Source organism: Triticum urartu, chromosome 5A, assembly GCF_056163025.1.
Source record: "Triticum urartu cultivar PI428250 chromosome 5A, HENAU_Tu73, whole genome shotgun sequence".
Classification (NCBI taxonomy): Eukaryota; Viridiplantae; Streptophyta; class Magnoliopsida; order Poales; family Poaceae; genus Triticum; species Triticum urartu.
In genome coordinates, this window is record NC_141877.1 from 288401337 (window position 1) to 288414689 (window position 13353).

Below are 13353 nucleotides of genomic sequence, written 5' to 3' on the forward strand. Positions count from 1 at the left end.
TGTCTTCATACGATTGTTTGCGCCACTAGCACGTGCAAATCCAAACGAGTGCGTCCAATCCTGAATGAATTCAGTAGGCCATTAGGCCCGAGCGTTTCATGCGGGATGCGACACGACACGAGAGAGACTAGTACTTGGTCTCGGTGCATCACGAGACGAGAGGACCCGGGCAGTCAGTGGCCGGCCGTCGCTGATTGATTCGAGTTGAAGGAATCAAGGAAGCAACAACGGCGTCAAGGCAAACCATCCATCCTTTCTCGAGCCATCAAGACCGCTAGCTCTAGCGTAGCGATTATTCAGGTCAGGTCAAACCCACTGACGCGACGAAAGCAATTTTTTTCTCTTTTTTTTTTTGCGCTTCACGTAATGCAAGGAAAACAATGCCCATCTTCTGCGGCGACGATCTTATCGAATCGACCTCCAATTGGAATGTCCCATTATTTTCTCAATCAATGTCCCATGCAACAATCTAGAGTACCATCTATGGATGGATCTTATATACTACTAGTGCTTGTATAAAAGAACAAAATGTCAGCAGCCGGAGAACCGGGCCTGCATGTCCCCCGGAGATCCAAAGATGATTAGACACAAAATCTCGCGCTAGCCTGGCTGGAGCCGGACACGGCTTTCCGGCCCGGCCCATCCCCATCCGTCAACTAACCTCCCCCCTCTCTTCATCTTCAAATTAAAAACCCAGGGCACCCAACCGCACCACCTCCTCCTCCTCCTATTCCTCCCCTGTCCCCGCACTTGCCACATCCAGCAGCCAGGAGCAGACCCGCCTCAACGCAGCAGGCAGCAATGCCTCCGGACGGCGACGCGGAGCTGGCGGCGGACGAGCTGCAGAGCCTCAGCTTCGGCTCCTCCGAGCGCTCCCGCTCCGCCTCCACCGTCTCCACCGCCACGGCCTCCTGCTCCACCTCCTCCTCCTCGGGGCCAATCGCCGGCGTCCCCGCGCCGCGCTCCTGCAACCCCTCCGCCCTCGCCCCGCGCCTCGGCACGGTGCAGCTGTCGGACATCCGCTTCGTGCGGAGGCTCGGGGCCGGGGACATCGGCAGCGTCTACCTGGCCGAGGTGAAGGGCAAGGGCGGGGCGCTGGTGGCGGCCAAGGTGATGGACCGGAAGGAGCTCCAGGGCCGCAACAAGGAGGGCCGCGCGCGCACCGAGCGCGAGATCCTCGAGGCCGTCGACCACCCCTTCCTCCCGCGCCTCTACGGGGTCGCCGAGGGCGAGCGCTGGTCCTGCCTCCTCACCGAGTTCTGCCCCGGCGGCGATCTCCACGTCCTCCGCCAGAGGCAGCCGCACCGCCGATTCTCCGAGGCCGCCGTCAGGTACTACGCCACCTCCTCCTTCGTCACAACTACATAGGCATTCATGCACTTAATTATACTACCTCAAAAAATCAAACTTTTTCATAGTCTCTGTTTCTGTCTCTGTGGAAGCAAAAAAAAAAAAGAATCAACAATTGCAAGGTTTGATCAGATTTTGTTAGGCTAAAACCGACGGTGAAGTAGCTACTAGTGATCACATAGCCTTTCCGGTTCCGGAGAAGAATGTGGCCGGTTTCCTGCGCGTTCTAGTCGGCTTCGTCTGTTTCACTTTGCCGTTTCTCTGTTCCCCCACTTTTGGCATAGTTTAATTAGAGCACTCCATTTTTAAGGATCTAGTGGACGCAAAGCCCAGTTCCGCGCATGGTTCCGCTGGCCCCATGTGTCTTCGGTTGGGCACGCATCTGTCCATTCATATGGAGTGCTTGTCTAGCCACAGTGCCCCTCATCCTGAAAACACAAGGCATAATAATATGACATCGATTGCTGCTGCCCCTTTGGACGGATCCCTAACCAAGATGGCAGGCACCATGGAGATAGCTTCCTTAACAGCACACGACCGCGACACATGAGGATGATACCGTTTTGCAAAACGGAGCCATGAATGAATGAAATAAACATCCAAACGACATCTTGCCCTGTTTCTTCGCATTCATGGGCCATCCCATCGATATCTCCCATGGCGTGGTGTTGGGTCCAGCTGCTCTCACTGTCGCGTCGCCAACAACAGTTTCTTGGTTGCTGATCATGCTCTCGGCTCTGAACCCAGCCAGCGGCCACACAGTTGCACGCCCACATTATCATCTCGCAGTGACCAGTCAGTCAGTCAGTCAGTCAGGAAGTGTTTGCATGTGGAGACCGGCAGCGCCCGCCCTGAAACCAAGCCTGCCCATGCGGAAGTGATGAAAAGCTGGGCTCGGCATATGCGCTTGCATGCTTCCCTCCTTTGCCGCATCTCTCTCCTTTTTCTCACCATTTTGTGCCTGCCGACGATATACTATACGAACGCTGATGTTACTTCCTTCCGGAATAGACTTAAAGTAGTATTATTCCCGGCCGTATGTACTACATCCATCGCTATGGGCGAGAAGAAGAAAAAAGGCAACAAATACGAGCTTTTCCTTTACTAATGCCTCCTTTGGTCCATAGGATTGAAAAATCATAGGAATAGGAAAGTCATAGGAAATAAGATGACATGCATCTCAAATCCTATGCATAGAAATAGAAAAGAAGATGCCCTTTGATTCACACTATAGGATTTTTTTCCATTGAGTCTAGACTAATGTTTATTTTCCTATGAAATGTGGAGGATAGGAAGAATTCCTCCATAGGAATAGGATTTCATTCCTACAAACCAAAGAGCTCTAAAGGAATTTTTCCTATAGAAATCCTATCCTATGAAAATCCTACAAAATTCCTTTAAATCAAAGGAGGCTTAAAATGTGCAGTAAAGATAAGAAACAACAATATGAATTCACGGGAAAATAATGTCTTTGCTTAAACTTTGTGTAGAAACAAAAGGAAAAAAATAGGAGAGTGCAGCATGAATTCATGAACGAGCGGCGGCCAAAAATATAGCAACAGTAAAATATGCTTTCGGCGGGCGCCATTGTATGCACGCACTCCGTTAAAAAGCCCACGTCGTACAACGTACTCCCACCCACACACACATACATACTATATACAGCCTTGCGAATGACGTGCACTCCAGCAGAAATGAAGCCTCGTTTCACGGGGCAGCACTAGTTGTTGCAGTACGAGCACTAGCAGCAGCCAGCGGTAGGCAGTAGTAGGTAGGAGTAGTTTGTATGCAAGGGCGTCGTGAATTTGGGTGGTACCTGCAACAGTGTTACTACTACCATCAACGTGTCGTGTGGCTTTATGGCAAGGCCGGTCGCCGTAGGCATTGCCGGTGGTGCACACGAGCCGCCCACCGTCCCTCCGCCCCGTGCTACGGCGCCGGAACCGGTCGCGGAACATGGCTTTTAAAATATACTCTCACCCTCATAAAACACCGGTGCGTGCTTGTGCTTGTGCTTGCTTGGTCAAGACCCAAGAGAGGCCAGCTTTTATTAACCCCCATGTGATTTGCCAAGAATCACAGCTCTGAAACACACGCACAGCACAGCACAGACATGGCCGCCCATGAATGCGGTCGACATCACGTAGTAAGGATTAAGCTAATTAACCCGATGAAGGAACTATGAATCGAGTACATGCACACATGATGCTCGCCATTAAACTAGTCTAGGCTCCACCTTAACGTGCAACGCCCCCGCATCAATGATGCGCTAATTCCAGTACTGTCTCTTGCCTTTCTTCCGCCTCTGACTTTTTTGCTTGCTAGTAGGAGTAGCACTACTGGAGCGCACAGTGTCAGCCACCGTGCTAGCTTAGCTTAGCTAGGTTCAGATATACAGGTGAGTATGTGTCTTTTGGTTGCATGTGAATAAAGTCAAGAGTATGCTTTTGTGCTATGCAATTAGTTGCTTCTGTAGTAGTACTGTTTTCTTTTTCCACCAAACATGCACCGGGTCCATCGTTTCAGCCTGCTGGCTGTAAAATCTCGTTGCTAATTCGTAATTTTGGTTGCATTTGATAGATTATAGTACTAGTAGTGGCAATGGTGAATGACATGTAGTGTACTGCGGCAGGTTCTACGTGGCGGAGGTGGTGGCTGCGCTGGAGTACATTCACATGCTGGACATCGTGTACCGGGACCTCAAGCCGGAGAACGTGCTGGTCCGCGCCGACGGCCACATCATGCTCACCGACTTCGACCTCTCCCTCAAGTGCGACCCGACGGCCCCTACTCCGGCGCACGTCATCTCCGACCCCGTCGGCCTCACCGGCCGCCCCTCCGCGTCGTCCACCTGTATCATCCCTTCCTGCATCGTACCGTCGGTGTCCTGCTTCAGCCTCTTCCCCGGCCGCGGCCGCAGGCGCCGGCGCCGCAAGAAGGCCTCGGGCGGCGGTGGCAGGGGCCTGAACGGCAGCAGCGACGGCAGCCTCCCCACCGGCGTGCTGGACCTGGAGTTCGTGGCGGAGCCGGTGGAGCTCCGGTCCATGTCGTTCGTGGGCACGCACGAGTACCTGGCCCCGGAGATCGTGTCGGGCGAGGGCCACGGCAGCTCGGTGGACTGGTGGACGCTGGGCATCTTCATCTTCGAGCTCCTCTACGGGGTGACGCCCTTCAAGGGGTACGACAACGAGATGACCCTGGCCAACATCGTGGCCCGCGCGCTCGAGTTCCCCAAGGACCCCTCCGTCTCCTCCGCCGCCAGGGACCTCGTCACCGCGCTGCTCGCCAAGGATCCGGCGCGCAGGCTCGGCGCCACCGTCGGCGCCGCGGCCATCAAGCGCCACCCATTCTTCAACGGCGTCAACTGGGCGCTGCTCCGCTGCGCCACGCCGCCGTACGTGCCCCCGCCTTTCAGCGCCGCGGTCGCCACGGCCGCTGGCTCCGGCGGCCCCGGGAAGAAGAACAGCCCCAACGACGACGACGACATGTCGGATGACAGCTGCCCCGGCACGCCCGTGGAGTACTACTAGATCGGATCAGACACGAGGAAGCTCCCGCGCACGCACGCACGTACGTGCAACCAACAAGATGCTGCCACTGACGGGACCCAAGCTGGAAGCTCGTACCACCCTTGTCCGACCCTGGCGCACGTGGTGGACCGCGCTGGATGGCGCGCACGAGGCGGCCTTTGGTTGGGAGCAGGGCGCGCGCGCGCGGCCAGGCGCGGCGCTGTCGCGTCAAATAGTTGCCGGCAGCGGCTGCGTCTGCGTGCGTGCGTACACGCCGTTCCAATAATAATTTATCGTTGCTTCTTTCTAGTATTTTGACTTTACATGGAGTAGATGTATGACACATAGTTAGCACTTGTAGCAGTAGTAGAGTTGTATTATGAGCGCTGTTTGCTAGTATGTCAGGGTTTTGCTCTGCTTGTAGTGGAGCTTTTTTGTGCAAAGATGGTTAATAATTTGATGTGCGTTTTGGGGATGGAGCTGCAGTACTTTTACGAATGATGAGGCCGGGGGCAAGGAGACATGGCTCATGATAGACCATCGGGTCTGGGCTTTGGGCGGCAGCCGGGGGACACGAACCGGTGGAGCGAAAGACGGCGAGAGCTGCAGCGGGGATCGATCATTGCCCCGGGAATTCTGCGCACTGCTTTCCCTTTCCCTGCGCGCTCGTGCGCCCGCGTTTGCCACCAAACTCGCTGATCGCACGTACTTCTAGATGTGATATTCATATTAGTACTCCAGATGATCGGATCGATGGCCCGGTAAAGGTGCCGATGTTTTTACAGCGGTACCTGTACCTGGGTGAAAAAGGCAAAGGATGTCTTATCCTGCTGTGCTAAAGAAGTAAAGGCTGGCCGACTGCAGTTGCAATGATCATGCTTCATGCATGCTGCCTGTATGCCTGCCATACTAGAATGCAAGTCAACCACATACGGTGGAATGAAAAAGAGGTGAGGGAAGCTGGGTATGGTAACACAGTGGACAAATTTCGTGTTTTGACCCTTTTTTCATACTTAATCGAGATCTGATCCTAATTTGTAAAAAAAAAATGGATCTGACCCTTTTGCTACTGTCAGGGTTCATGGCGGTACTCGGTTCCACTTCAGATTCGCTGATACATCCACAGCGGGTCCACCTTGTCAAAAAACACGGAGAGGCGATTAGGGGGCGATCGTGAGGCGACCGTCGCCGACTCGCTAGGGTTAGGGTTTTTTGCCAGTGGTGGTGTGGATTCCGATGGCCTGTGTGGGACGACGGCGTTCCCTGATCGGGCTGATCGGATTGGGTTCTTAATCCCCGTGGTCTTCCATGGCGGAAAGAAGCGGCAGGGGAGGGATGGAGACCCCTCGGTCGAGGGCAACTCCCCGTGCGACGGAGATGAATAGGGCCGCTGCAGCGTTGATGATGAAAACGTCGGCGCCAAGGACGACTCCAACGGGCCTAAAGGATGGTGCAGGGAAGATGGCGACCGCAGAGAAGAGCAGAACCTCATCGACATCACCGGTAGATGGGAAGGAGTCGGCGGAGGCAGCAGGACTATCAGATCGGCTGTGAGGGCTAATTCTTACTGAGAAGGAGGCTTCCGGCTTTGTGTTTGGAGAAGCTAGGAAGGAGATGCCTAGGGCTACAAAGTGGTCGATCATTGGCAAATCTTTCACGCCCAGGCCGATGAATTTTAAAGCCCTAGAAAAATCTATGCAGAGGGCATTGGGCCTCCACAAGGAAGCAAAATTCAGTGATATTGGGGGGAACAAGTTTGTGGTGCACTTTGGGAGCGAGCGTGATTGGAAGCATGCCCTTAATGGAGGACCATGGCAGTTTGACTTCAATGTAGTTGTGTTGAAAGGTTATGAAGGCAATACTAGGCCGTCTGAGATGGTGTTTGACACAGTGGAGGTCTGGGTTAGGGTCACTGACCTTCCCCTGGACAACAGAACAGAGGCTTTTGGAAAGGCGCTCGGGAACTGGCTTGGTACAGCAGTAAGAGTGGATGTGGAAAAAGATGGATCAGCTAAAGGAGTTCATCTTAGGGTTCGCACAAAGCTGTCAATTTATGAGCCTCTCGTGAGGGGTTTCAATTTGAAGGAGACAAAAGATGATCCTGAAGGAACTTGGTACGACTTTGCTTATGAAAAAAAATCCCTCACTTCTGTTTTGAATGTGGGAGGCTAGTTCACGGGACTGAAGGGTGTGTACCTCCCGTAAAGTCAGATATGCAATGGGGAGAGTGGCTCCGTGCGTCACCGGGGCGATCCTCCTCTTTCAGGGAGGGGGTGCAGAAGGGAGGGGGCCAAAACAGTCATAGTTTCAACAGTGCTCCCTCGAGCGAGAGTAATGGAGGCAAGAGGTCGGAGGGTTTTGTTAGAAATATTCCTACGAAGAGGAATCTGAACAGAGATTTTGACGGCTCAGCTGATTCCCGCACTAGCGGCGGAGAGAAGAGGGATGGAGAGGAGGTAAACAGCCCGATCAAGCAGCGGCACTGGCCGTCTGCGGATAAAGGCAAGGAGGCGAGGAATTGGCATGGAGAGGAAGGACAAGATGAGCCACACAAGAAAGATCTGAGGGATGAGCTGGAGCGAAGAAAGAAGGAAATGAGGAGCGATCTAAAGTACAAACAGATGGACATGAGACAAGAGTTAAGAAAGAGATATGCTGCTAAGAGGCGACCTGGGTATTATGTTAGGAGAATGAGGGATGAGTATGATTATCAGCTTAAACATAATTATGATCATACCCGCTCTAATAGCAGAAAGAGGGCACCAAAACAGATGTGGGTGGCTAAGGGTGATCTGGACCAGCACAACAATCAGGATAATTTCATTCGGACCACTAGGCTGAAAACGGACTCGGAGTTTGACCGGATCTCCGAGCATGACCGCACTGTGTTTGACCGTATCTCAACAGCAGATGATAGATCAGCGGACCCTGCAAGTGCGCAGGGCCGCGAGGAGCAATGATCGTTTTAGCCTGTAACTGCCGAGGATTGGGGTTGGACTCGGCAGTGGGCGAACTACGAGACCTGATTAGGTCATACAACCCAGCGGTGGTGTTTTTGTCAGAAACAAAAAAGAGGTCAGGGGCAATGGAGAGGCTCAAGTGGAGCGTGGGCTTTAGACAGGGTGTAGCGGTGGACTGCAAAGGCAAAAGTGGAGGTCTAGCACTATGGTGGAGGGATTTGATGTTACAGTGCGGCCGTGGTGCCAATATTACATAGATGCAAAGATTGTGTACGAGGGTCTCTTTTAGATTCACTGGAATCTATGGAGAGCCCAGCATTGAAAAGCGAACAAAGACGTGGGATGTACTTCGTTACCTCCGAGCACAAGATGATCTCCCGTGGCTCTGTGCGGGGGACTTTAATGAGGCACTTTGACAAAGTGAACAGCAAGGGGGTAATCCTAGGTCCTTGAACCAGATGGCACTGTTTGAGGAATGCTTGTCCGACTACGACTAGCGGACTTGGTTTTTCCGGATATCCGTTCACTTGGGATAATAAACGGGATGCGAACGATAATATCCAAGTGAGGCTGGACCGGGCGACATGTAATGCGGATTTTGCACAGATTTTCCCAGCAGTAGAGGTGCAACATATCATGACGGAGGAGTCTGACCACCAAGTGTTGCTCATTAGAGCAATGACAAGGCAAGGCGAGGCACGGGCACATGGTCAGCGAGCGTTTCTCTATGAGGCTGTGTGGGCGAGGCATGAGGGATGCGAAGACATGGTCGCTGCAGCATGGGGCGAGGCCCATGCAGCCAACCAGCATGGCGGGGATCTCGAGAATGCATGCAGAACGCTGAAGATCGCTTCAAAGGCCGTGCAAGAGTGGAGTCGAAAGGTTTTTGGCTCCATTAAAAAACAGATTGCGCACTTGAAGCGCCAGCTTGTTGACGCTAAGGAGCGAGCTGCAAAGTCAGGATACCGACAAGAAGTGAAGGAGATTGAGGATCAACTTCATGAACTATTTGAGCGAGAGGAGGTGTATTACAAACAAAGATCGATGGTGGACTGGCTAACAGAAGGAGACCAAAACACACGGTACTTCCAGAACAGAGCCCCGCATCGAAAACGTAAGAACACGGTAAAGGCGCTAAGAAGTGAGGATGGGACAAAGTGCATAGATGATGATGTCATGCGTAGGATGGCCGCACAATTCTACGCTCAACTATTTTCTGCTGAAAGATCGATGGTGGACTGGCTAACAGAAGGAGACCAAAACACACGGTACTTCCAGAACAGAGCCTCGCATCGAAAACGTAAGAACACGGTAAAGGCGCTAAGAAGTGAGGATGGGACAAAGTGCACAGATGATGATGTCATGCATAGGATGGCCGCACAATTCTACGCTCAACTATTTGCTGCTGAAGGGTCGACGGATAGTGAAAATGTGCTGCAGCATATTGAGAGTGTTGTTACAGAAGAGATGAATGGAAATCTTGGCGCGCCATTCACAGATGAGGAGATTGAGGCGGCCCTTTTCCAGATGGGGCCTACAAAGGCTCCGGGACCGGACGGATTACCGGCCATGTTCTACCAACGACACTAGAAGTTGGTTAAGAACGATATTTGTGGTGCGGTAAGGGAGTTTTTGGCAGGGAAGGAGGTGCCGAATGGGTTTAATGATACTAGCATTGTCATGATTCCGAAAGTAAACTCACCAGAGTTACTTTCACAGTTTCTCCCAATTAGCCTATGTAATGTTCTTTATAAAATTGCGGCAAAGGCACTGGCCAACCGCTTAAAAGTTGTGCTTCCTTTTATGATATCTGATGAGCAGAGTGCATTTGTCCCAGGAAGACTAATAACTGATAATGTACTTGTGGCCTACGAATGTGTTCACGCGATCAGGAAGAGGAAAAGGAAGAAGCCTATGTGTGCAGTCAAATTGGACATGATGAAGGCGTATGATCGAGTGGAGTGGGATTTCCTGGAGAAGATGTTGTTGAAATTTGGCTTCTCTGATCAATGGACAGAGATGGTCATGCGGTGTGTGAAATCGACCTCTTTCTCTGTTAAGTTGAATGGTGGGCTCTCTCATCGCTTCAACCCTTCCAGAGGACTTCGACAGGGTGATCCCCTCTCCCCATACCTCTTTCTATTCTGTGTGGAAGGTTTCTTGGCGCTCTTGAAATATGCACAACAGGAGAAGAAGGTCAAGGGATTGGCATTCAGGGGTAGCGGACCAACGGTAACTCACCTCCTTTTCGTTGATGATAGTGTGGTTTTCGTGGAGGGCTCACGGGATAATTTTGAGGCATTACGCTCCATCTTAAAAGAGTATGAGGATGCCTCGGGGAAGAAAGTCAACCTTCATAAATCCGCAATCTTTTTTGGAAAAGGAACTTCGGATGAGAGTAAGGAGGAACTAAAACAAGTACTAGGGATTGCGGAAGAGGCTCTAAGTGAGAGATATTTAGGATTACCCACGGTGGTGGGGAGATCGAAGGATGGAACTTTCAAGTATGTGGAGGAAAGTGCAAGGGGAAAGGTCTCAGGGTGGAAAGGGCAAGGACTATCCAAGACTGCAAGGGAAGTACTCATTAAGTCGGGCCTCCAATCAACACCATCTTTTACCATGAGTTGTTTTGAACTCACAAAGAAAATGTGTGGGAACCTGTCTTCTATTTCTTCAAACTTCTGGTGGGGAGAAGCTGATGGTAAAAAGAGAGTGCATTGGATCGCTTGGGACAAAATGTGCATGAGAAAGCATGAAGGTGGAATGGGTTTTAGAGACCCGGAGGCTTTCAACCAAGCTATGCTTGCAAAACAAGCGTGGCGGTTGTTCCAGGAACCTAATTCTTTATGTGCAAGGGTCTTGAAAGCTCGGTACTATGTTGATGGATCTATTCTGAATGCAATGCGCCCAAGTGGTGGATCATACACTTTCAAGAGTATTTTGCATGGGCGAAATCTTCTGCTTGACGGGCTGATTTGGAGGATTGGAGACGGCTCCAAAATCAAGGTCCATCATGACAACTAGATTCCGAGGAAGGGTAGCTTGAAGCCACTAGGCCAGAGCTATACTCAAGGGATTACGCGAGTTAGTAACCTGCTGGAAGAAACGGGCTCCAACTGGGACGTAAACAAAGTGGAAGCTATGTTTTCCCCTGATGAGGCGAGAGAGATGATACGTCTCCAACGTATCTATAATTTTTGATTGCTCCATGCTATATTATCTACTGTTTTGGGCAATATTGGGCTTTATTATCCACTTTTATATTACTTTCGGGACTAACCTATTAACCGGAGGCCCAGCCCAGATTTGCTATTTTTTGCCTATTTCAGTGTTTCGAAGAAAAGGAATATCAAACGGAGTCGAAATGGAACGAAATCAACTGGAGAAGTTATTTTTGGAAGGAAACCTACCGGATAGACTTGGACCCTGCGTCAGAAGATGAAGGAGGAGCTCACGAGGGTAGGGGCGCGCCCACCCCCCTCGGGCGCGCCCCCTGCCTCGTGGCCCCCCCTTCGGTCCACCGACGTAACTCCTGCACCCATATATACCTACGTAACCTAAAACTTCCAGAACGGAGATTAGATCGGGAGTTCCGCCGCCGCAAGCCTCTGTAGCCACCAAAAGTCAATCGGGACCCTGTTCCGGCACCCTGCCGGAGGGGGGATCCCTCACCGGTGGCCATCTTCATCATCCCGACGCTCTCCATGACGAGGAGGGAGTAGTTCACCCTCGGGGCTGAGGGTATGTACCAGTAGCTATGTGTTTGATCTCTCTCTCTCTCTCTCTCTCTCGTGTTCTTGATTTGGCACGATCTTGATGTATCGCGAGCTTTGCTATTATAGTTGGATCCTATGTTTCTCCTCCCCCTCTTCTCTCTTGTAATGAATTGAGTTTCCCCTTTGAAGTAATCTTATCGGATTGAGTCTTTAAAGATTTGAGAACACTTGATGTATGTCTTGCCGTGCGTATCTGTGGTGACAATGGAATACCATGTGATTCACTTGATGTATGTTTTGGTGATCAACTTGCGGGTTCCGCCCATGAACCTATGCATAGGGGTTGGCATACGTTTTCGTCGTGATTCTCCGGTAGAACTTTGGGGCACTCTTTGAGGTTCTGTGTGTTGGTTGAATAGATGAATCTGAGATTGTGTGATGCATATCGTATAATCATACCCACGGATACTTGAGGTGACATTGGAGTATCTAGGTGACATTAGGGTTTTGGTTAATTTGTGTCTTAAGGTGTTATTCTAGTACGAACTCTAGGGCTGTTTGTGACACTTATAGGAATAGCCCACCGGATTGATTGGAAAGAATAACTTTGAGGTGGTTTCGTACCCTACCATAATCTCTTCGTTCGTTCTCCGCTATTAGTGACTTTGGAGTGACTCTTTGTTGCATGTTGATGGATAGTTATGTGATCCAATTATGATATTATTGTTGAGGGAACTTACACTAGCGAAAGTATGAACCCTAGGCCTTATTTCCATGCATTGCAATACCGTTTATGCTCACTTTTATCACTTGCCACCTTGCTGTTTTTATTATTTCAGATTACAAATACCTTTATCTACTATCCATATACCGCTTGTTTCACCATCTCTTCGCCGAACTAGTGCACCTATACAATTTACCATTGTATTGGGTGTGTTGGGGACACAAGAGACTCTTTTTTATTTGGTTGCAGGGTTGCTTGAGAGAGACCATCTTCATCCTACGCCTCCTATGGATTGATAAACTTTAGGTCATCCACTTGAGGGAAATTTGCTATTGTCCTACAAACCTCTGCACTTGAAGGCCCAACAACGTCTACAAGAAGAAGGTTGTGTAGTAGACATCAAGCTCTTTTCTGGCACCGTTTCCGGGGAGGTGAGTGCTTGAAGGTATATCTTGAGATCTTGCAATCAAGTTTTTTAGTTTCTTGTTTTATCACTAGTTTAGTTTATAAAAGAAAACTATAAAAAATGGAATTGAGTTTGTCTCATACGCTTCACCTTTTTAATATCTTTCGTGAGTATGATGGAAAGGATAATTGTGCTCAAGTGCTAGAAGAAGAAATCTATAAAATGTTTGGCACTAAATATTTGAATGATGAGCGTGATTGCAATGTTGTTAGTATGGATTCCTTGAATATCCATGATGCTAATGATATGCAAAGCCACAAGTTTGGGGAAGCTATGTTTGATGAAGATGATACTTTTTGTCCCCCAAATTTTGATGAGCAAATTTATTATGATGAAAGCATGCTTCCTATCTATGATGATTATTGTGATGACACGTATGCTTTAAAGAATAATGATAACCATGAAACTTTTCATCTTGATCTTAATTTACAATCACATGATAGTTATTTTGTTGAGTTTGCTCCCACTACTATTCATGAGAAGAAATTTGCTTATGTGGAGAGTAATAAAAATTCTATGCTTGTAGATCATGAAGAGAATGCTTTAGGTGCTGGTTCTATTGTTGAATTCATTCATGATGCTACTGAAAATTATTATGAGGGAGGAATATATGCTTAAAGTTTTGAAG

The 13353-nt window shown here is 50.0% G+C and overlaps 1 protein-coding gene and 1 pseudogene across 1 annotated transcript; both read left to right on the forward strand.

Annotated features, from left to right (window-relative positions):
* The first annotated feature begins 695 nt into the window (after positions 1-695).
* On the forward strand, positions 696-5334 carry LOC125508375 (Protein kinase superfamily protein). The gene is made up of 2 exons (XM_048673072.2): positions 696-1331; positions 3983-5334. The coding sequence occupies exons 1-2, from the start codon at positions 802-804 to the stop codon at positions 4878-4880; spliced, it is 1428 nt and encodes a 475-aa protein (XP_048529029.1). The 5' UTR covers positions 696-801; the 3' UTR covers positions 4881-5334.
* Positions 5335-6091: 757 nt separating this feature from the next.
* On the forward strand, positions 6092-7934 carry LOC147971095 (uncharacterized; annotated as a pseudogene).
* The last annotated feature ends 5419 nt before the right edge of the window (positions 7935-13353 follow it).